The 23,559-nt window shown below is 44.7% G+C and overlaps 2 protein-coding genes across 3 annotated transcripts; one reads left to right on the forward strand and one right to left on the reverse strand.

The window, feature by feature from the left end:
• Positions 1-495: 495 nt before the first annotated feature.
• Positions 496-21,522, forward strand: ogdhl (oxoglutarate dehydrogenase L). Of its 2 annotated transcripts, none has more exons than XM_056609793.1 (23): positions 496-632; positions 1,315-1,585; positions 2,047-2,217; positions 4,040-4,142; positions 5,410-5,525; positions 5,997-6,151; positions 6,530-6,676; positions 7,032-7,122; positions 7,322-7,501; positions 8,069-8,197; positions 8,846-9,025; positions 10,054-10,206; positions 10,783-10,885; positions 11,085-11,213; positions 12,008-12,158; positions 15,160-15,287; positions 15,841-16,019; positions 16,421-16,492; positions 17,487-17,612; positions 18,727-18,799; positions 19,635-19,798; positions 20,077-20,231; positions 20,384-21,522. In XM_056609793.1, the coding sequence occupies exons 2-23, from the start codon at positions 1,340-1,342 to the stop codon at positions 20,505-20,507; spliced, it is 3,075 nt and encodes a 1,024-aa protein (XP_056465768.1). In that variant the 5' UTR covers positions 496-632; positions 1,315-1,339; the 3' UTR covers positions 20,508-21,522. The 2 variants fall into 2 exon arrangements, with proteins under 2 accessions (XP_056465768.1, XP_056465769.1); XM_056609794.1 differs by lacking the exon at positions 496-632 and adding an exon at positions 639-870.
• On the reverse strand, positions 20,552-22,356 carry c15h10orf53 (chromosome 15 C10orf53 homolog). Its single transcript, XM_056609795.1, has 3 exons — positions 22,168-22,356; positions 21,939-22,058; positions 20,552-21,700 (listed from the first exon to the last, which is right to left on the reverse strand). Exons 1-3 carry the CDS (start codon positions 22,259-22,261, stop codon positions 21,636-21,638), a joined length of 279 nt encoding a protein of 92 aa, XP_056465770.1. The 5' UTR covers positions 22,262-22,356; the 3' UTR covers positions 20,552-21,635.
• Positions 22,357-23,559: the final 1,203 nt, after the last annotated feature.

Raw genomic sequence — 23,559 nt, forward strand, 5'->3', positions numbered from 1 at the left:
TAATTAACACTGAGGGGGGAGACATGTGCAATGTTGTCTCAGACTGAAAAATCATACTTCCCATGATTAGGTCTGAGTGTGTCTCGTGTTCACACTGCACCATAGAATGTCGATTATGACCAGAAATCATTAGCCTACTATTTACAGTGATGTTATTTTGTGCCATTAACATTTAGGACTTGCATAAATATGGCAATGCATATTGAAATTATTTGCAAAGAATCTGGATAGTATTAAGAGCTTAATTATATATTTGATTATATATAACATTGCACGTGTAATGTATTGTTATTCATTTAATTGCATAGTAAATATACTGTGTTCTCTTTGCAAAGCTGCATGCAGCTTATGTTAAGTAATTGTTCAATATCTACATAAACGTAAAGGGGCTTACTCGTCCTTCTGTTTGGTTTGTTACCTGGACGTCCGTCCAGGTGAACCAGAGCGCGGTGTCTTCATGCGCTCTGCAGAGGCGGCATCACCTGACCACCTGACCACACGGGGGGCGTGTCGCGCCGACGCTATTCTTGTCGCCTTCTTTGCCAACCTGTCCTCCTTCTAGTGTTGTATATCTCCTAGTAACGAGACGATGAATAAAGAGTCAAACAGCACGTTGGGCTGGTAACATTAAGGTAAATACAATCGATCAAGGAATGAAAAAAGGGCACAGATGATGCGGTTGCTCTCGTATATCGTGCGCCCTTTTTTCTATGGCACAAGATAGAGTGAAGCTTATCCAATACGGATTTGTTTTGACGTTGAGGGATTAGTGCAGTGGTCCAATTCCACAGACCTAGAGAGTCGAACAGCAGTAACATTGCATTGATGTAGGGTCTAGCAACTATTCTGCATCAATCGTCTATCGCAAAGGTGAGAAGCCATCATTGCATGTATTTGACTAGTCTATGGGCTATGTTGGCTACAAACCCACATGTCTCTTTTGCGGCCACGCGTCTTATTTAGGATATAGTTGCATCGCTCACAGATCTCTGGCAACTTTCCTGTCGTGCAAGATTGTAGTTCCTAAATAAATATTTGTAACGCATTGAACTCATGCAACCGCGACCTTTGCGCATCCTTGATGTGCAAATACATAAAGCCAGGTCACTAATTAATACTTATTTTGGACTAGGCCCGTATCTTGGAAGAAAAGCCAAGGAATACTGATTTGAGGGCAGCATAGCTCTAGGAGCCTCTAGCAATGTGTAGCCAGCCCACCTTGCGAAACACTTAAGAACCCCCATCTCAAACATTCGCTATCAGAAGAACTTGACCCTCTATCCCCTAAACCTATCCTACATCTGTTCCATGCAGAGCCAACAACTGCGACTAGCCTGCCATGAGTCAGTTCCGTGCATTAGCAGGTATCCTGAGGAGTAGAGGCTGGCAGTGCCTGCTGCTGCCCGGGGGAGGAGGTGGAGGGGGTCCGGCCTGCCGATCTGTGTTGGCAGGGTCGGCTAGGAGCTGCTTTGCTGGGCCTTCGGCTCCCACCGCTGTGAACAGCAGCAGCAGCACCAGCTCAAGCTCAAGCTATGTGGAGGAAATGTACTTCGCCTGGTTGGAGGATCCCACAAATGTCCACGAGGTGATGATGATGTCCTAAATGTGTGTCCTGTTATTCACCCTTTGAACGCTCTTGTTCAAACAAGTGTTTCCTTTGATCATTATTATTAATAAGTATTCATATATATTATGATTATTGATGACTATCTCACCCAAATTGCTCTGTGAAACAGTAGGACAGGCCTACCGAAATATGATCTTACCTTAAATGGTGAGCGGTAATAAATATTTGTCTCAGTAGTGTTACTTCAAGGCCTGGGGAAATGAAGATGCAATGTTAGCGTGAGCCTTAACTGGCCCCAGAGTTATTAGATGATATTGTTAAATACTCTCAATAACTGTATTACTTGTACTTTAGTACCAACAATTAGGAAAGGTGAAAGAACGCCCTTTCATGAGTTATCCATTGACGTCCTTTCACATCATTGTTGTTATGCTCTATTGTAAGGAGTGTTGACACTTGATCCGTCCTGGTTCCTATAGTCCTGGGACACGTTCTTCCGCCACGCCCAGGCTGGGGCTGTGTCCGACGGGGCAGTGGAGGGTCCCCCCTCTGCCCTGCTGCAGGGCCGTGCTGGCCACCAGACTCCCAGCATGGCCCGCAAGGTGGTGGAGGATCACCTGGCTGTGCACACCCTCATAAGAGCCTACCAGGTCAGACTCACTCACTCACTCACTCACTCACTCACTCACTCACTCACTCACTCACTCACTCACTCACTCACTCACAAACGGACTCACTCACTCACTCACAAACGGACTCTCTCACTCTCTCACTCTCACTCACTCACTCACTCACTCACTCACTCACTCACTCACTCACTCACAAACGGACTCACTCACTCACTCACTCACAAACGGACTCACTCACTCACTCACTCACTCACTCACTCACTCACTCACTCACAAACTGACTCACTCACTCACTCACTCGCAAACAGACTCACTCACTCACTCACTCACTCACTCGCAAACAGACTCGCACTCACTCGCAAACAAACTCACTCCCACACAAACAGACTCGCACTCACTCGCAAACAAACTCACTCCCACACAAACAGACTCGCACTCACTCGCAAACAAACTCACTCCCACACAATAAGACTCCCACACACATACAAACAGACTCACTCACACACAAACAGACTTACTCACATACAAACAGACTTGCATATATACAGTATATACACACACACACGCACACACAGAGGGGAATGTGTGTCATCGCAATTGATAAATGTACATTTCTCAAAGGGTATTGTTTTTTGTTTTGCTTTAATTACAGCTGTGGTTATGTGTACAGTTTCATTCACCCCAGGTCAAATGTAGCATGTCTGGGTTGCATTTATTTTTAATTTGTTCATTTCATTTGTTACCCTTTAGTGGTGCGTTTGTGTTTTTATTTAAAACCTGTCAAAAACCAATATGTGGAATTGACTTGTCAGGGCCCTTGGAAGGGCTAGTGAAGCTGTTTGCACTGCTTGCCAGCGCTTATTAAAAGGAATACACAATTTGTTTGTCACTGCATGAGGTTATGCTAATTGCAAGATTAACTGTAACCTACATAGCCGAGTAGCTTTTTGAAAATGGAAATATCAAAGAGACTACTTAAGCAAAACAGGTGGTAGCATTTCCCCTCGCCCTCACATTAATTAGAGGAACTATCCCAGGGATTTATTAAATTCTGTCTTTTGGCAATGACATCTTCTTATTCCCTACTCGCTACAAACCTTGGGGGAATGGTGTGTGTGTTGTGTCAAGATTCTGTGTTTTTAGTGCACTCGTTACACAAGCTGTGTGTGTGTGTGTGTGTGTGTGTGTGTGTGTGTGTGTGTGTGTGTGTGTGTGTGTGTGTGTGTGTGTGTGTGTGTGTGTGTGTGTGTGTGTGTGTGTGTGTGTGTGTGTGTGTGTGTGTGTGTGTGTGTGTGTGTGTGTGTGTGTGTGTGTGTTCATGCTTAAGGGAACTCCCAAAGGGATTTTCCTCTGTGTCGTCAGAATGACCTGCTCCTCACATTCACTCTCATTCCCCTCGTATCTAATTCTGCTTACCACACCGTAGTGGCTTTGCTGTTCTCTCACCTGTCACTTAGTCCCAACAGCAGCATCTATATCATCAGCACCACCACCCCCACTATCACTACTACCAACAGCACCGCTATTATCACTACTCCCATCACCCCCATCGATACCATCACTTCTACCACCATCAACATCGTTATCATCTCTACTACCATCACCAATACCTATTCTCACTACTACCACCATCACATCCAACACTGCCGTCACTCCCACCGTCACAACCTCAACCATCATCACCGGCTACCCTGACTACAGCCAGCATCATCCCTTCTTCTACCACCAACCGCTACATCAACCATCTCCATCATCGTCGACATCACCACCACCACTGCCCTCTCCACCAAGACCCGGTTACTCCTCCATAGCCCACCCTCATGTGTCTCATCTCTTCCTGTAGATCCGTGGACACCACGTCGCCCAGTTAGACCCACTGGGAATTCTGGAAGCTGACTTGGACTGCTTTGTGCCGTCCGACCTGATCACCACAATCGACAAACTGGGTAAATGAAACACCCCCTCTTTATTAACCAGAATGATATGCTGCCTCAAACAGGCTGCGAACAGGGCCGGATAATAGTGGTGATAAAGAGGTACCTACTGTTTACAGTATTCACTTTTGCTTTTTTGTTGCCTTTATGACTTAAGAACTTACTGCGATGTTTTACTGCGATGAACTTACTGCGACGACTTTAGAACTCACTGCGGCGTTTTACTTTTCATTGTCCAATTCGATTCTTTAAATGGTTTACTTATATACAAAAGCACTTAGAATTGACAAACTTGAATCTATCAACAACACATATTTTTTTATCCTAGTCCCCCCTCCAATAAATAACTCGTCCTTTGGTAGTCATTCTTCGCTGGGCTTGGATTCTCTCAGAACCATAAAAACCTACATCACCATTTCACGACAACTCTGCGTTCTCAAAGGCCGCTGTGTAATGCTGCCATTCATCCGAGAGCCACGCTGCTCGTTGCGCTCCCAATTCATTTAGCGGCCTTGAGGATGAGCGGATGTAAAACAGGCAAACAGCCTCTGGTTGGCCGTAACAGTCCCCATAGAAGAAGAGAGACGAGATAAGAAAGAGGGGGGGGGGGGGGGGATTTGCAGCTGTGTTCACTACTTGTTATCAGGGATGCTTGTCTGGCCAGGATATACCGTAGCGCGATCTGTATCGTCTTAAGCAGATACACCGCTTCCTTCAGTGACAGGTAATGTTAGTTGGTAATGTTGGTTATGTCGGCCCTCTCCATCTATTGTCCTCCTGATTGGACATGCAAGTCTATCCTTGCTTTTCTCTATCCTGCGTTTGTAATGCGATTTGCACCTGTCTCCTCTTGTGTTGCTGGTAGTATTTGAGCTCATGCAGTCCCCCCCCCCCCCCTCCCCCTCCAGGTAGCCTGTGGTGGTCAGGAGATGCTAAGCTGAGGTAGAAGCCACTGACTCCGCCGGCTCGTCTTAAAAACACATTTACCTACTTTTAATTATTTGTTGCTATGGTTGTTCACTTAAGTTAATTAAGATCATGGATGAGATTCAATTATTTTATATTTAGGTCTAAATATAATCCTGCATTCCTTTCATATCCGGTTTTACTCTCACTTTTACTGACTAGTGTTCAACTTGACAAGCATTGGGGTTGGCTAAATATCAAAAGACCACCTTGTTCAGTGATGGATACCGACAGAAGTTACGCTGTCTCAGAGATAACCTGGCCACATCTCTCTGTGTGCTGTTCCCCCACTGACCTGAGGCCTGTGTTAAAGGGTTCTACGGTCTGGATGAGAGCGACCTGGACAAGACCTTCCGGCTGCCCTTCACCACCTTCATCGGGGGAGGGGCCACCACCCTGCCCCTGAGGGAGATCATCCGCAGGCTGGAGGTACAGTTGGTTGTCCATGATAGTCTACCTGCCTGAGTGACTCCCAGTAAGGGTTCAGATGCATGTTATCTGGTGCAGGGTATGCAGCTGGCTCACAGATGCTTATAAGCCATGGGAAGCTCGGAGTGTGCAATACCCTTTTGGTAGAAAACCCTGGCCACTAAGTTACCCTGCCCACTCATAATAATAGTTGGGAGCTTGATCCAGTGGAGTCGGATGGATGAGAAAGAGTGTACTTCTCCTGTTCGGTCAGTAAAGAGTGTACTTCTCCTGTTCGGTCAGTAAAGAGTGTACTTCTCCTGTTCGGTCAGTAAAGAGTGTACTTCTCCTGTTCGGTCAGTAAAGAGTGTACTTCTCCTGTTCGGTCAGTAAAGAGTGTACTTCTCCTGTTCGGTCAGTAATGTCCGGGACAGGCTGGACAGCGTTGAGTCTGTTTGGTGTTTAATCGTGGGGTCTCTTGGTCTCTCCCAGACGTCGTACTGTGGCCACGTGGGCGTGGAGTTCATGTTCATCAACAGTGTGGAGCAGTGCCAGTGGATCCGGGGGAAGTTCGAGCCCCCCGGAGCCATGCACTTCACCAGCGCCGAGAAGAGGACCCTGCTGGCCCGCCTGGTCAGATCCACACGGTCAGCAAGAACACCTCCATTTTATTTGTTTGGAATTGGTATCATTATCAAAATATATCAGTATCGGTATAGTTGGCCCTGAATCACAGTGACAGTCTCAAATGGCTCACAAGACACATTTTATGACACCTCCCCTAACATTATCCCCCAAAAGAGCAAGGAAGCACTTCTAATCAGGGAAGAAACCTTGAGAAGGAACGCAGAGTGGAAGATCCCTCCTACCAGAGATGGTTAGGAGTGCAATGTGCCGAAAGGGTTTTATACAAAGTGTCCTACAGTGAATATAGATACGTGCCATTAAAAAGCAGGTAGGGTTGGGCAAGGGTGCCTACAGGTGGGCAGGTACAGCTACTGGACCTAATGGGTTTTCCTATGTAGGTTTGAGGACTTCCTGGCCAGGAAGTGGTCATCGGAGAAGCGGTTTGGTCTGGAGGGATGCGAGGTCCTCATTCCCGCTCTTAAGATGATCATAGACAGTTCCAGCGCTGCTGGCATCGACAGCATCATCATGGGGATGCCTCATCGGTATTGGACTGTTTTGAAAAACCTTGTATAGTATATCTTTCTATAAATATGTTGTTTGATCATATGGCGTTCAGAGAAACATGCCAAATTCATAATCAAGATCGCCTTGATGCGTATTTTTACATCCTAATTAATCCTGCATTGAATAATGACTTATGTACACTTACTAATAATACTATAAAAATATACATATATCAAATATATCTTCATTGTAAAATTGTCCAGAATTTCCCTGTCTTTGGAAAAAAAATGAAAAATATAAAGAAACTTAAAATGTAGCTTATACCAATGTTATGACGATGAACCTCTGATGTCACTTAGGTGAAAATAAATAGAAACCTTTCTCTTCTGCCAGGGGTCGTTTGAATGTCCTGGCCAACGTGATTCGCAAGGAACTGAACCAGATCTTCTGCCAGTTCGACCCCAAGTTGGAGGCTGCAGACGAGGTGTGTGTGTGTGTGTGTGTGTGTGTGTGTGTGTGTGTGTGTGTGTGTGTGTGTGTGTGTGTGTGTGTGTGTGTGTGTGTGTGTGTGTGTGTGTGTGTGTGTGTGTGTGTGTGTGTGTGTGTGTGTCAAACAAACAGTGCACCCATGTAGAATCCATTCCATCAATTGTGTTTATGTCTGTCTGTGTGTGTGTGGTCAGGGTTCAGGGGACGTCAAGTACCACCTGGGCATGTACCACGAGAGGATCAACCGGGAGACGGACAAGACCCTGACTCTGTCCCTGATGGCCAACCCGTCCCACCTGGAGGCCGTGGACCCCGTGGTGCAGGGCAAGGCTAAGGCGGAGCAGTTCTACCGGGGGGACTCCCAGGGGAAGAAGGTAGGGGCGACACTTGTTGTGAGTCGCTTTGGATAAAAGTATCTGCTCGAGGCCCTACATGTAAATGTAGAGGGGCTTCTACCTTCTACCTTGAATGGATGATTGGAATGTTTTTAATATTTAACTCTTGTCCCTTTCTGTTGTTTTGACACACATTCTCTCGCTGTGTTAATGTTTCACGGTGAAATACTCGCCTGTGAAGTTTGAACTGACTTTGATCCTTTGAAATGTTTTCAACTTAACATCTGTGTAGAATAATTATACACCAAATGCAACAATATATATAAACATCTACTATATATGAACTCATTATTTTTACAAGTTTATAGCTGGGCTACAGAACAGCCATTTTATTTTATTGGTTTATTTGAAACTTGGACTTGATACTGTATCCAAGGTCCACAGCGTAACCCTTGGGACACCCTTGAGTTAGATCCCTAACCCCTAGCTGCTGCTTCTTGATGACATGGCTCTGGATTCACTGTACGCTGCGGCGGATGACAGCGTCTGCAAAATAGTCAAATATCAGAACTGAAAATGGATGTGGTGCCTTTTCTCCGGTCACAGGTCATGTCCATTTTGATCCACGGAGACGCTGCCTTCGCTGGACAGGGAGTCGTATACGAGACCTTCCACCTCAGCGAACTCCCCTCGTACACCACACATGGTACGATCCATGTCGTGGTCAACAATCAGGTATGGAAAAGGGGGACCCTTTGGGAGACGGCTGGTACTCTGTCTAAGAAAAGATGGTTGTGGTGGTGTTGGTGGTGGTGGTGGTGATGGTGTTGTTGATGGTGATAACGGTCCTGTTGGTGGTAGTAGAATGGGGATTTTGTGGTTATAATGGGGGTGTTGGTGGTGCTGATGATGCTAGTAATCGTGGAGGTGGTGGTGATGATGGTACTTGCGATGGTGATGAGGATGATGATGTTACTTGTGATGATGGTGGTCGAGATGACTGGGCTGCTGCTAATGATCAACATTGTCGATTAATCCAACAATTATTTTCAATTCATAGATTAAATGTTGAGTCTGTAATTTGTCATTAATAATAGCGAATGCCATCACACGTTCCATGAAGTACATATTTGAAATGAACTGCTACATAAAGCAGCAAATGTTTGTTCCGTGAACTAAATAAACCGAAACAATTAATCCAATACCAAAATCAGATTTGATACCTTTTATTTCAATCGACTCACCGATGAATCGACCAATCGCTGCAGCCCTGCTGGGAATGATGGGATTGATTTTATGAATGAGCTTTTTAATGTAATCCTTTTTATTTGATCTACCACTTATTCTCATAGTACGGACTGTCACTATCCGTGTCCCCTTCAGATCGGCTTCACCACGGACCCCCGCGTGGCGCGCTCCTCCCCCTACCCGACCGACGTGGCCCGGGTGGTCAACGCGCCCATCTTCCACGTGAACGCCGACGACCCTGAGGCCGTCATGCACGTGTGCCGTGTGGCCGCGGAGTGGCGCAGCACCTTCAACAAGGACGTGGTCATCGACCTGGTAGGCCCTGGTTCATATCGACCTGGTAGGCCCTGGTTCACCTTCCACAAGGACGTGGTCATCGACCTGGTAGGCCCTGGTTCACCTTCCACAAGGACGTGGTCATCGACCTGGTAGGCACTGGTTCACCTTCCACAAGGACGTGGTCATCGACCTGGTAGGCACTGGTTCACCTTCCACAAGGACGTGGTCATCGACCTGGTAGGCCCTGGTTCATCGACCTGTCAGGCCCTGGTTCATCGACCTGTCAGGCCCTGGTTCAAGCACCTACAACGAGGACGTGGTCATCGAACTGGTAGGCCCTGGTTCATATCGACCTGGTAGGCCCTGGTTCATATCGACCTGGTAGGCCCTGGTTCATATCGACCTGGTAGGCCCTGGTTCATATCGACCTGGTAGGCCCTGGTTCAGCCCGATGGCCTGGGGGAGGGTGGGGGTGTGTAGGTCTGAGGGGGGCTTTTATTAGTCTGGGCGTTATCAAGGTAATGTAGCAGAATACTGCATGTGGAAACGTATTTTGTGTGTCTCCGTTAGGAAGGAAAGATCTAAAAATTGTTTCCCTGGACAATAGTATTGGTGAGTTAACTCGCGATTAATCAAACTTTTATAATTCTATTTTAAATCCAATCCAATTGAAGTTTAATGAGATTATCAAATAGTACATTATCATGCATACCAAATGTACCAAAATGTAGCGGGATTAATGAGGGAGTTTTATTCACTCACTCAGTGTTGGTTGAATATGAAACTTAGACCCACAACTAACACCACAGATTAGGAAATTGTAAACCGGCAGTTAATTAGTACAATTGTTATCAGGCAGTCACGTATTGCAAGCGTAATTTAATTTAAAGTAAGTCATTTCTGACAGAATGTTGACATTCTGTGGACAGAACCTTTCAAAATGACAGTGTTAAAGCGGCAGGCGTGTGTTGCTTCGGCGGCCGCCTAAGCTGTAAAGTGCTGTGGGAAACCCTGGTACCTATTAAACGGCATTCTGTTGACGGCTCCACTTTGTCTGCTTCCAGGTGAGCTACCGACGCTTCGGCCACAACGAGATGGACGAGCCCATGTTCACCCAGCCGCTGATGTACAAGCAGATCCGCCGGCAGGAGGACGTGCTGAAGAAGTACTCGGACAAGCTCATCTCCGAGGGCGTGGTCACGCTGCAGGAGTTCGAGGTTCCCGCCCAGTTTTCCCGCCACTTTCACGTCGTAGATTGTTTAAAAGCTACAACCGCCGTCGCCGCGGTGTCCCGACGCAGTTTATTAGCAGCCCGCTCTGCTGAACTAAGCACATTAAATTCAGTTTAAATATTACCCTGTCGTTCTCGTAGCTGTGTTGACACAGCAAAGCGCCGGTCCGGTCTTAGATTTACTGCCTCCCGCTCTGTTCCTTCGCCCACCCCCTTCCCACCCGATGGTAGAGCTAGCAGATGCGACCGCTCGGAGATGCGGCGGTTTGCTTCCTTAGGAGCGGGGGCCACATCGCCGGAGTCAATCATTTTTTATTTAGATGAATGGAGGCCGTTGCAAAGAAATACGGCGTGTTGCTGAAGAGTGTCCAATTTGTTACAGTTTGAGCTGTCTCTTCTCAGCTCAGTTCCCTTCCTAGGTTTTAGTTTATTTCTTCATTTCTCCTTATCCCCCTCCCTTGTACCATCATGTCAAGCACACACACACAGACACACCTGAGCTCGCACCTCTGGTAATGTTCATTGTATGTCGTGGTTCTAAACATACAATATCTCTTTTCAGGAGGAAGTAGCCAAGTATGACAAGATCTGCGAGGAGGCGTACACCAGCTCCAAAGATGAAAAGATATCTCACATCCGCCATTGGCTGGACTCACCCTGGCCAGGTATCCAGAAACCCTGCAATACCTGCTCCATCAGGGGACAGGTGTTAGTCACACTCTCAGCAAAAAGGTTCTGGTTTTGAGCCCCGTCGTCCATACTCTAAGTGCAAGTCACTTTGGATAAAAGGCTCCGTAAATTGAATCATTGCATAATTGATGTCAACCTTTGGTTTGAGTCCCTCCCGTTGTGATCTGGGGGCAGATTTCTTCACGGCCGAAGGGGAGCCGAAGAGCATGAGCTGCCCCCCCACGGGCCTGGAGGAGGGGGTGCTGCAGCACATCGGCCTCACCGCCAGCTCCGTCCCTCTGGAGGGCTTCAACCTCCACCCCGGTCAGTCCCCCCCCCCCCACTCTTAGTCCACACCTTATCAACGTTCACATTTTTAATAAAACATTTAGTTACACTTTTCATATTTTAGTTATTTTAATTTTTTGTACTATGTATACAGTAAATGGATGTATTTCTTGTATTGTTGTATTTTAATTTCTTTCAATCTAAAATAGAACATCTTTTGTATGCGTTAGCCTGCTTGGCCGTCGACCACATGGTGGTTCCTATTCTGAACTCTGAACAGCCGAAAGCTCCCCCATCCCTGTTTGGGTCACCAAATGTTTACTTCTCAACGACCCGAACCTTCCCACAGTCTATCTTGTTTATTGGCTTGACATTACCATAACTGTAGCGCGGAGCTCTTCGGAGAGCCAATTAAAAGCATCACCTGTGAACAGCCCATCCGTCCCCTGTAGCCGCTCTGCGACCCGCACATCTGGCCCGGCACCTGGCTAGGCTCCTCCTCAGAGCTCCACCACTGCTTATTAACCTCGCAGCGCCACGGCCCCGCTGGCTTTTACCTTCTGACAGACTCATTGCTGCTGTTATTGACCTTTCTTGTATGACGCCCTGTTCGTCCTGTCACGTTAGTGTGTGTGTGTGTGTGTGTGTGTGTGTGTGTGTGTGTGTGTGTGTGTGTGTGTGTGTGTGTGTGTGTGTGTGTGTGTGTGTTGCACAATCATATATGGAAGTGGTTGTGTGTGTCTGCAACTGAGTTTTAGACAAGTGTGTGTCAGTCTGCTGTGACTGTGTGAAGTGTGTCTACATGCAGTATGTGTGTGTGTATGTCCCAGGGGTGTCGCGGATCCTGCGGGGCCGGTCTGAGCTGGTGAAGGCCCGTCAGATGGACTGGGCCCTGGGGGAGTACATGGCGTTTGGGTCCCTGCTCCAGGAGGGGGTCCACGTGAGGCTCAGCGGGCAGGACGTGGAGAGGGGTACCTTCAGGTGAGGAGACCCCCCCCCCCCCCCCCCCCCCCAACACTGCTACAATGAACCCCAACTCTGTGGCGCTTTTAGCACGGCGTCACGGACTGAACAGATTAAGACGTTTAGTATTTCACTGGTATGATTCCAAGGGGTGGAAAGTAAACCTCACCGGCTCTGTGCTTGATTTAAAACTGCTCTGCTTAGCCTCAAATGGATCGCGGACAACAACAACCGCTACAATCATACCCCAGGGAGTGTGTGATGACTCCCTTGGTGGTGAGAGCGATCATAAAAGTTATTTATCTGTTTGGTCTTTGCTTGATTGGTTCCTACACTCAAAAAGAGAAAATAATCAATCTCCTACCTAAACTGAACCAATAGCAAACAACGGGGGTGGGACTAATGGTCTCTCTTGAACGATGGCAAGTTTGTCTCAAAGTATCACAGCACATGAAATTAGGGTAATCATGTGTCACCCATATTTTGTTGTCTGGATGCTGTTAAGGACAAAAGTTTGATTTCCCTCAGACTATAGCTTATCCCTTTTTAAAGAAGCATTTTGGTTGCTTCCTGCCCAGTTTAACCAGAGTTCAATGAATGGACGCTAAGCAGCTGTATTGGAGTAAACTGCAGCTCGAGTTGTCAAAGAAGCCCCTTATATCACCCATGACATTTAGCCCTCCCCTGTTGGTATATTGGACTTTAACACGATACCCTTTAGTCAGACACAAGGCGTAAAATTTGCATTCTCAGAAATTCAACCCAAAGTGGTTCTTGTGGTTCACTCTCTTACGTCTAGAAAAAGAAAAGATAGCGACAACGACATGGTGTGGAGGAAAGGAAGTGACACGGGATAGAAATCAAACCCAGCCCTCCTCCTTTCCCTGCGCTCTTTCTCCCTGTCTCTCCATCTCTCTCTCTCTCTCGCTGCCAGTTTCATCTGTCCAACCTCAGGTCTTCAAAACCAGACTATCTCTCTCCGTGGAAGCACTCCACTTAGCGTCGCAGCCCATATATCAAGCTAACTAACGGCCAGCCACCGCTTCTCTGGCGCACTTTACCATCTATTGCTTCCATTCGGTGTGTTGTCTGCTGTGATGGTATGCCTGGATGAAGACAACGAACACAGTGGCTGCTTGCCGATAAAGAAATAAAAATAAATAGGTAAATAGATGGGGAGGACAAAAATGTATTAGAGAAGCCAAAACGACACGTCCACGACTGGGGTTTAGTGTCGGGTCGAATACGATTCCCCACGTCAGTGTCACTTTCTATTTGGTGTCAGGCCATAGCTCTCTCTCTGTTCTCTCTCTCTGTTCTCTCTCTCTGTTCTCTATCTTTCACAGCTCCTTCCTCCCCTTACACCTGCTCCTTGATTCACCCCTGACGTAGAATGTAAAAAATGTAGTCGGTAAAAATGTTTCCAAAATGAATGATACATTTTTCTTTCCTATTCTTTTTTTTTTTTGACTTTTTTTTTCTTTTCTTTTTTGTAGAACTTTCATTTTTTGCCCATATCCCCGCGGTCGCTCTCTGACGGGTGGAACTGAGCATATTGTTGCGTTACAGTTGACGGGTCCGGCTCACGTCGTGGTGATGTAGGTAACTGCGTGGACTAATGGATTCAGTAGTCTGTGCTCGGCTGCGTTGCAGCAAGAACCCCCCCCTACCCCCCATCTCTGACTAATGGGGCCCCCAGGCGGCTGTGTGTGTGTGTGTGTGTGTGTGTGTGTGTGTGTGTGTGTGTGTGTGTGTGTGTGTGTGTGTGTGTGTGTGTGTGTGTGTGTGTGTGTGTGTGTGTGTGTGTGTGTGTGTGTGTGTGTGTACGGGTGATTGTATGTACTGTATAAGGGAAAGCTGTTTGTTTGTATATGAAAGAAATAAAGAGAGCGAAAGAAAGGCGATGGGGTAGAGAAATGGTGGAGGGGGGAGGAAAAAAACGAAAGGGGAAATAAGGCAAAAAATGAAAAGACGAATGGGATGATTTAAACGTAGACAGAGAGGCTAGCAGTTCATGAGGCCGTTGTCGTAGAGAAGAGGCTGCGGTGCCTTTTGATAGTAAACGAGCGCATTGAGAGAAGAAAACACACATTGCGTTTTTGATTCTTGCACCATTCAAAAGTCTTTCTTAAAGAGAATGAAAATATCCCGCAGATGTGGAGCAGCGATCAAACAGAACAAGTATGCAGGAACTGGCCTGGTTAGTTGATAATTAGCTTTCTCCCATTATTTCAGTCCCAATTAGGGAAATGATGGTCAGAAAGAAAAAAAACTGGTGGAGATTGTTTCAATTACTGATACAATTATTCAATACTTAAATATAAACCGCATACAATAGTGTGTGTGTGTGTGTGTGTGTGTGTGTGTGTGTGTGTGTGTGTGTGTGTGTGTGTGTGTGTGTGTGTGTGTGTGTGTGTGTGTGTGTGTGTGTGTGTGTGTGTGTGTGTGTGTGTGTGGACATCATTAAAGTGATGTTAAAGGTGCCATTTAAGTCCCTGTCTCATCCCGCTGGAAGTGATGGCTAACTCTCCTGCTCTAAACGAGTGTGCTGGCAGGCCTGGTTAACGCTCGCCTCCGTGCTCTCAGCCACTCTTCTTGTTCACCCCATGTCCTCACACTGCCTGATTCCATCTCGCTCTCTTTCTCTCTTTCTCTTTTTCTCTATTTCCCTTTTTCTCTTTCTTTCTTTTTTTCTCTTACTCTCTTGCTTTTACTCCTTTTCTATCTCAATCATTATTTTCTTTCTCTCTCTGGATTGTCTGTGTGTCATGAACCACTAGCATCTATGTGAGTGTGTCAGAGAATACAAGTGATGACTTTTGAGGATAAAGACCGGATATCATGGGGAACAGTTTCTTATCAGTCGTCCTCTGGTTCCTATTAAAGTGTTTGCTGTACAACTGAAGACTTTTAACATTTCAAAAGACTTGATGTACAAATTCATGTTTTTATTATTTATCTATGCACAATAAATATGCATAATAAATGAATTGTTTCTGTTTATGTGTTTTTACCCCAGTCACCGACATCACGTCCTGCACGACCAGGAAGTGGACCGGCGTTTCTGTGTTCCAATGAACCACCTGTGGTCCGACCAGGCACCCTACACGGTCTGCAACAGCTCCCTGTCGGAGTACGGGGTCCTGGGTTAGTATGAGAACCGCCGGAAAACCTATATAGCCATGTACTGTTTATCTCATGTGATAAGAAACCTCACAAATGAAAGCTAAGAAACGGCTTTTGTTTTGAGGCTGTTTCACATATACTGCCATCTTTTTAAAATGCACATATTCCAATTTTTCAAAATTAATAAGCGTTTTCTTCCTTATCTGGCTCTGTGCCATGCGAAGACATTGTGAGGATCAGTGACCCAAGCAAATTAAGAAATTTGTAATGATTAATGCTAAACTAGCTTAGATTTACATTTAGGGGATTTGGCAGACGCTTTTATCCAAAGCGACTTACAATAACTACATTTGTCGGAAGAAACTTAAAGAGAGAGCTATATATTTATGCTACACAACAATATCTGAAGTAGTAACAACTACACCGATAAAGTAATTATTATGAACTTGTTGTTCACTAGTAAAAACATGTTTTGGGCCAGACGTCACATTAGCCAATGAGGGCAAAGGGGCGGTGGCCTTAGCCAGCGTAGCCACGCCTCTGTGCACGTGCCTGACCTGGCTACCGGTTGCAGGGTTCGAGCTGGGCTTCGCCATGGCCAGCCCCAACGCCCTGGTGCTGTGGGAGGCTCAGTTTGGAGACTTCCACAACACGGCCCAGTGCATCATAGACCAGTTCATCAGCCCGGGACAGGCCAAGTGGGTCCGCAACAACGGCATCGTCCTGCTGCTGCCGCACGGCATGGAGGGGATGGTGAGGAATGAAAATGGTCTGAACTTAACCGTATTATACCTGGAACTCACAATGCATTACCTGCTCCTACTGATAACATTGTTGTATTTTGGGTTTTTTCCTTTCTGCACTGCTAAGCACTGCTCTTCGACACAAATCATTTATTTCACCAACAATTGGTATAATTAGTATAGATATATATATATCTCTATCACCATCATTTGGTAGACTGGGGTTGCATGGGAACCAGACGAATGTGATCTCATGTTTTATCCTCATGTGCATATTCGTCTAGCCCCCGTTGATACAGATCTCTTATAGGGCGGGGTTGATTCAATGACAATATCAACTGGAGGTAACGATGGTCTCTAGTGTTGTTCACTGATGTTCTCCTCCTAACCCCCCCCCCCCCCCCCCCCCAGGGTCCAGAGCATTCGTCGGCCAGACCGGAGCGCTTCCTGCAGATGAGCAAGGACGACCCAGACCGCTTCCCTGTACGTTCCTTAGAAACCAACGCATGAAAGTAACCAGAGCTCAATGCATTTGACCACTGGGGTCAAAGCTGTGCTCATTGAACTGATGATTCAACGGCATCCACCTAGCTCAACGGATTCAACTGTTCGAAACAGTCTGTTGTTCCTTTTCATTGAAGCATGTTCAACACCACATTGTCTGCTGATTCAATGGGGTCAACCTAGTTTAGTTTTTTTAACCGTTTAAGAGTTATATTTATTCACTAGACCACAAATGTTTCCTTACTTGACTTTATTCGTTAACAACATTTGAACTGCTCACTGGATGCAATGCTATGTTTAGCCCATTGTTGAAGCGTTGTTGATGAGTATTTCCACGCCCATCTCCCAGGGGGAGAGTGGGAGTGAGTGGGTAGTGGTGACCAGTAGAAGACCAAACCCTGACTCTATGTCTCAGCGTCATCCTGGTGGATTAGTTTCACAAATGGGATATTGATCCAGCAGTTAGTGGGAGCACACCAGGATTAACACCAATGCCAGCGTGTGTTTGATGCACTGTGTGTGTGTGTGTGTGTGTGTGTGTGTGTGTGTGTGTGTGTGTGTGTGTGTGTGTGTGTGTGTGTGTGTGTGTGTGTGTGTGTGTGTGTGTGTGTGTGTGTGTGTGTGTGTGTGTGTGTGTGTGGGGGGGGGGCTTGCATATGTGTGAAGTTCTGGCACTATACATTTCCCCCTCTTCTCTCAACACATACTGAAATTAATAACAAGATTAATTATTTCCATTGTTTAATTTTCAATTTTTTTAATTATGTATTGTGGTATAAATGGTTATATACACAACTATTTAACCCGTAATACATATTTATAACAATTTGAAATAATAATAATACATATATACATCATCCATAAGAAAATACCTACACACAACCTCAGTGGGTCTGTAACAAGTCCTAATCCAATCCAGTATTCCGTGTCAAAGTTGTTTTTTTCCTTGGTTGGTCTTGATTGTTCTATGAAGGAGTTCAGCGGAGACTTCGAGGTCCACCAGCTGTTTGACTGTAACTGGGTGGTGGTGAACTGCTCCACTCCGGCTAACTTCTGCCACATGCTGAGGAGGCAGGTCCTGCTGCCCTTCAGGAAACCGGTAAGGAGCTCACCAGCCTCTTTCACTCATCCTTGATTTAATTTGACCTATTGCAATATTTTTCGGATGCAAGTCAGTTTATCGCTCTGTAATTGTAGTTGCAGTAACTACTACTATAACTGCTGTTCATGTTAATTTATCTTATAACAATTACTTAAATCTCATTATTTTCTTTCTTTTATGATTTTATGACTTTTTATCCATGATGTTTTTTTTTTATACATGGCTTGAAAGAACGGGCAGGAGGTTGGGGATGCTGGGAATCGTTCTCACCTCAATTCTACTCCTAATTGTTTCAGAAAGTTGTTTTTTAAAAGTTGCCATAGAGTTAACATCTTTAACTCTGCTCTCGTTCTCTGGTCACAGTGAGTGTGTAAAGCGTTCCCCTGTTGTATCTGAATGCAGCGCTTTGCAGAGCGTGAAAAAACGTCTTCCTTTGCAAATTAGCGAGAGGAGTCAATGGGGGATATTATTGTTTGTTTTTCTACGAGAGAGAAGCCGAAACTACGGTTGGTTGAGCAGCAAAGTGGGTTTATTTATTTATTTGAGGGTTAACAGAAAAAACGTTTTCCCCAGCGTAGAAGCGTGTGCCATATAGGAAGCAACAAAGAAAAAAAGCAAGAAAACTTTTTCTCCCATCTCTTGGGTTTTTTCCCTCCCAAAAGCACGAAGCACACAAGAATCATTCTGTTGATCAGAATGGGTCCTGCCGATGTCAGGACCGCAGAGTCACTCACCAGCTTCCGAATAAGACTCGAAACTCACCTGTTCAGAGTTCACCTAGACTCTGCATAGCCATCCAGTCTCCCGCTCCCACTATTGTATGTTATACGTCATGGCACTTAATGTATGCACTTACTGTATGTTGTATTTATTCGTAGTACTTAATGAGGTAGCATTAGCTAGCTATCATTGCTGTATACAGGGAATTGGGTAAGCCTAGCGATTGTTAGTACCTTCACTTGGTTCTATGAACATCTTCACTGTACCGACAGCGATATATTGTTTTACCTCTTATGTACTTATTGTAAGTCGCTTTGGATAAAAGCGTCTGCTAAATGCTCAATGTAAATGAATGAAAATGAAACTTAAAGTAATGTTCCAACTTCCACAGTTGATCGTTTTCACCCCCAAGTCCCTGCTGAGACTCCCCGATGCCAGGTCCAGTTTTGATGAGCTCTCTAAAGGTACCGGTTTTACAGAGTTAACCTCGTGTACTACACAAAGGATGTGGTCGTTTCAATAATGTAGCCTGTCACTATTGTAGCCTGTACTATCAGTAATGTAGCCTGTACTATCAGTAAATAATGTAGCCTGTACTATCAGTAATGTAGCCTGTACCATCAGTAATGTAGCCTGTACTATCAGTAAGTAATGTAGCCTGTAACATCAGTAATGTAGCCTGTACTATCAGTAAGTGGTGTAGCCTGTACTATCAGTCATTTAGCCTGTACTATCAGTCATTTAGCCTGTACTATCAGTAATTTAGTCCATACCATCAGTAATGTAGCCTGTACAATCAGTAATGTAGTCTGTACTATCAGTAATGTAGCCTGTATCAGTCATGTAGTCTGTACTATCGGTAATGTAGCCTGTTCTATCAGTAATGTTGCGTGTACTATCAGTTATGTAGTCTGTACCATCAGTAATGTAGTCTGTAGTATCTGTAATGTCTACTTCGCTGTCTTACTTTCTTTTTTTTGCATCTACATTTATACTCTAATTGTGTTTTTTATAGATATATTTTCAGTGTACCTTTTGTCAAATAAGATGGTACTTCATTGATCACAAGTCAGCCACAGCAGCAGCTACAAGACAGTAGTTTTTCTTCTTATTATTAATAATTTAGTTTTTTATCATTTTATTACACTTTCTAATCTATTTGACATCTTCAAAATCTTTACAAATACTGTCCAGTCTTTTCTGGGAACAACAGAGTACATCTTATCTCCAAACCCTTATCAAACGCTCGTATTAACCCGTATCCACCGCTCCACTATTCAACCCCTTGGGTGGGTCCAGGGACCAGGTTCAAGAGGCTGATTCCCAACGAGGGCCCAGCGAGTGAAAACCCCCAGCAGGTGAAGCGAGTCATCTTCTGCACCGGGAAAGTGTACTATGAACTGGCCCGGGAGAGGAAAGTCCTCAACCTGGAGGGAGAGGTGGCCCTCATCCGACTGGAACAGGTGTTTAAATAGCTCTTCTTCTACTATGTACTCTGGACCTTGTTCGACTAGTGGCCACATTGGTTAATACAGCGAGGAAACCTCCTAGAATCTTTGGGAACCGCGGGGAACTCGATGCGTTGTTTTTAGTTCTGCATTTAATTTCCCCACCACCCAGTGTGCTCGCAAATGGTGTATCCCATGATTGTGTCCATTGGTTCCAGTTATAACCCCCAATGCTTAAAACGAACAGAAAGCTGGATTGTTTTTCACTGATGGTGCTGCTGTTTGGGTTCCAGATCTCTCCGTTCCCCTTCGACCTGGTGAGGAGCGAGGTGGAGAGGTACTCCAACGCGGAGCTGGTCTGGTGCCAGGAGGAACACAAGAACATGGGTTACTATGACTATGTCCGGCCGCGCTTCCTCACCGTGGTGGCCAATCAGAAACCTATTTGGTGAGTCATTTGCATATCCAACACCACTTCCAAAAAATAAAAATATTTATTTTTCAAAGTTTCATCACCCCTGCGATGCGATTGGTCGAAATCGAGGTGGGACGGTTCCGTTTGGGGTCAGTGTGATACGTGACCTTGTTGTTGACCTTCAGGTACGTGGGTCGCGACCCCGCGGCCGCGCCCGCCACTGGCAACAAGGCCACGCACCTCAACGAGCTGAGGAGGTTCATGGACACCGCGTTCAACCTCAGCGTCTTCCAGGGAAGGAAGTTCTAGGGGAACCTAGAGAAGAACGGGTTGGATCCGTGGGTTGGGGCGGACCTCACGGCGGACTATGGCGTCGGCACACGTTTATTTATCAAAGCACTTTGACGGGTTAGTTAGTGGATGTCTATGCAGCACTTTATAATTATTTAAGCAATGCACCACATGAAAAACTACAAAGGTATAATTATGAGAATGCCACTTTATTTTCCTTAAGGCGTTCCGAGGCTATAAAGGGTGAATAATTAATTAACAAATCATCGATCATTTGTTCCCTTTTTTCGTTTTTCATGTGGTTTACTCCTTTAACTTCCTGCCACTTTCCTTCAAGTAACTTTTTCTCATTGTAGAACATTTATGCAATCCCCAATAGATGGCACTTTAGCACACACAACGTCTCGATGTTGAGCCTTTAGATATCATAATTGTAAGTGTTGTGTTTGCTGTTGTGTAGATAGACCAATGCCATCAAGAATGACATTGGGAATGAATGAAGACATGTTTTTAAACGCCTAGCGGGTTTCCTGCTTGAGTGTATTTGTGTCTTTACTTTGTTCTCGTCTACTCGTCGGACTGTTGAATGAGTGTTGGATTGAGTCACACCTGTCTACACCCGAAGACAGCAGCCAGCTGGCAGGGAAAGATGGACACATGGTGTATGTCTGTATGTCCATGTATGTCTGTGTGATGGTTGTCATGTCAGAAAACCTTAGAGCACGGAGCGTTGTGCCGAACGGAACTTATCAAAATGGCGTCCGTATCCTGTCAAGCTAAAACCCCAGCACTGCGAATGAACAGAAGCACAAACCGTATAGTTCTATACATATTTTTGTAGTTGCTTAAAAACTATCTGTTTATTGTGTTTTAAAGTTAAGTTTAAGTATTGACACGGTTGTGTACAGGTGATGGAAAGTTTATGGAATAAGAAATATAGAAATGTAGAATTCTAAATATTTTGTAGTCATATTGAATGACAACTTGAATGAAAATAACAATAAATGCTGAAACATATTCCATGTGTCTGAAGCCTTTATATTTCTTTAAAATCTATAATATATATAAAACTCTATATAAAACATACTTTACTTTAAAAAAAAAAAAAATTACAATGCATGGTCTTGATTCCCGAAACTAATGCTGTCAGTAAGCATTTTCCACAGCGATAACGGCTTTCTGGCACACAGGATCCAGTCTCCCGTCTCCACCTTTGAAATGAGGAAAAATAGTTAACATTCGTAAATAAAGTCAATGCAAACAATTTAGTTCTGCATTACATTCTTTCCTTAATGTTTAATAAATGTGAACACTTCACGATTACGATATTCTGGTCGTAATCTTATTATATGTTTGATCATAATTGTCCAATACGTAGGCCAGATATGAATGGTTGTGAGTCATGTAGTAGGACGTGGTAACATGAGGGCCTTCAGCCTATGAACTCACCGAACTGCAGGTCCTTTACGCCGCAGGTGAACACGCACTCCCCGTGCACCACGATCTCCACCGTGTTCCAGTCTCTGCTCTCCTCGAGGACGCAGCGATGCCCGCGTGCTAAAAGGGAAGCTTTAGCCAGGAAGTCAGTCCAACAAGGGAAAATTAGGGTAGCCTAGGCTAATAGCCTTTTATCGAACACATTGATCGCGCTTTAATTTATTTATTTGGAAATACTTACACTCTAGTCCTTCTAGACGGAACGTGCGATATGCCACTAGTCCACATGACTCGTACGGTCCATAACGCACGCTAACGGTTGCATTTTTAGGCATTTATTTGGTTGGGTAGCCTAGGCTACTAGCCTATTTTCGAATACATTGATCGCGCATTAATTAATTTATTTGGGAATACCTACACTCTAGTCCTTCTAGACGGAACGTGCGATATGCCACTAGTCCACATGACTCGTACGGTCCATAAAGCACGAAAACGGTTGCATTTTTAGGCATCTATTTGGTTGGATGTCTTAATTGTCTGAGGACGTGTTGGTCAAACATACGCGTCTCCATGGAAGTGAGCGGACGTTGTTGACCAGCTGACGTCACTGCGGCTTGTATGAACCAACATAATCATCGGGATCACCTGTTCAGTTGTCCACGGCTTGAACTCTTTTCTCTATCAAACGGCTCCTATGATGGATTGTAGACTCACGACCCTCAATCATTCATAAGTAACACAAAGTAGGCTTCCATCTTTTATCATATTTCAGAATGAATCCTATTTCTGATCCCAGTTGACCACGCACTCCAGCTCACTCCATTCAGTGAATTATCGAGAAATTATTCAGATGATTTTATTGCTTTTTGTATCATTTCAGACTAACAATAATAATCTGGTACAATCAAACATACATCGAAACTTTTAATCTTTTTAGTTAAGACAATATAGACAATAATACTTCACTTTTCTGTAAAAGTAACGCCATATAAAAATAAATAAATTGAGTCCCTTTTTAGTTTCGACAATCAATAAACAAATAAATATGTATTATCCTCATATATTATTAATAATATATTATCTTTTTAAATTCAGACTATAATTTTTTATATTTATATGTAGAGTATAGCATATGCATATATTTTAAATTGTATTGCAACAGTCAATTTGACCTTTCAATAGCTCTATAACAGCCCTGACAATCACTCACATAGACACACATATCAGTTTTGTCAACATCACAGGCAATGGTCACATGGTCACTGTTACACATAAAGGTTTGCACCTGCGGGTGTTGGCTAAATACTGAGACAACCACTCTGATAACATACGAACCCACAGACAGCATAGTTTGGCATTTCTTTTCCTAATGTTTTTTTACACAGTAAGTGATCCTGCACATACATGTAATAACACATTACAACCAAAACATCTTAACTCCATAAATAAATAAGGCATACATTAGGCCTAATCCGTAGGTTGAATTGTCATTGATGTTAACCCAATGATTTCTTAAAAATATTATTAGGTTCTGATGGCTAGCCAAACGTCTAAAACACACATTAACACATCCATATTAAACAAACAGGCGTGGAGAAACACATGTTATAGCACAGACGAACTTGACACATTT

The sequence above is a fragment of the Gadus chalcogrammus genome, chromosome 15, assembly GCF_026213295.1.
Source record: "Gadus chalcogrammus isolate NIFS_2021 chromosome 15, NIFS_Gcha_1.0, whole genome shotgun sequence".
In the NCBI taxonomy this organism is placed as follows: Eukaryota; Metazoa; Chordata; class Actinopteri; order Gadiformes; family Gadidae; genus Gadus; species Gadus chalcogrammus.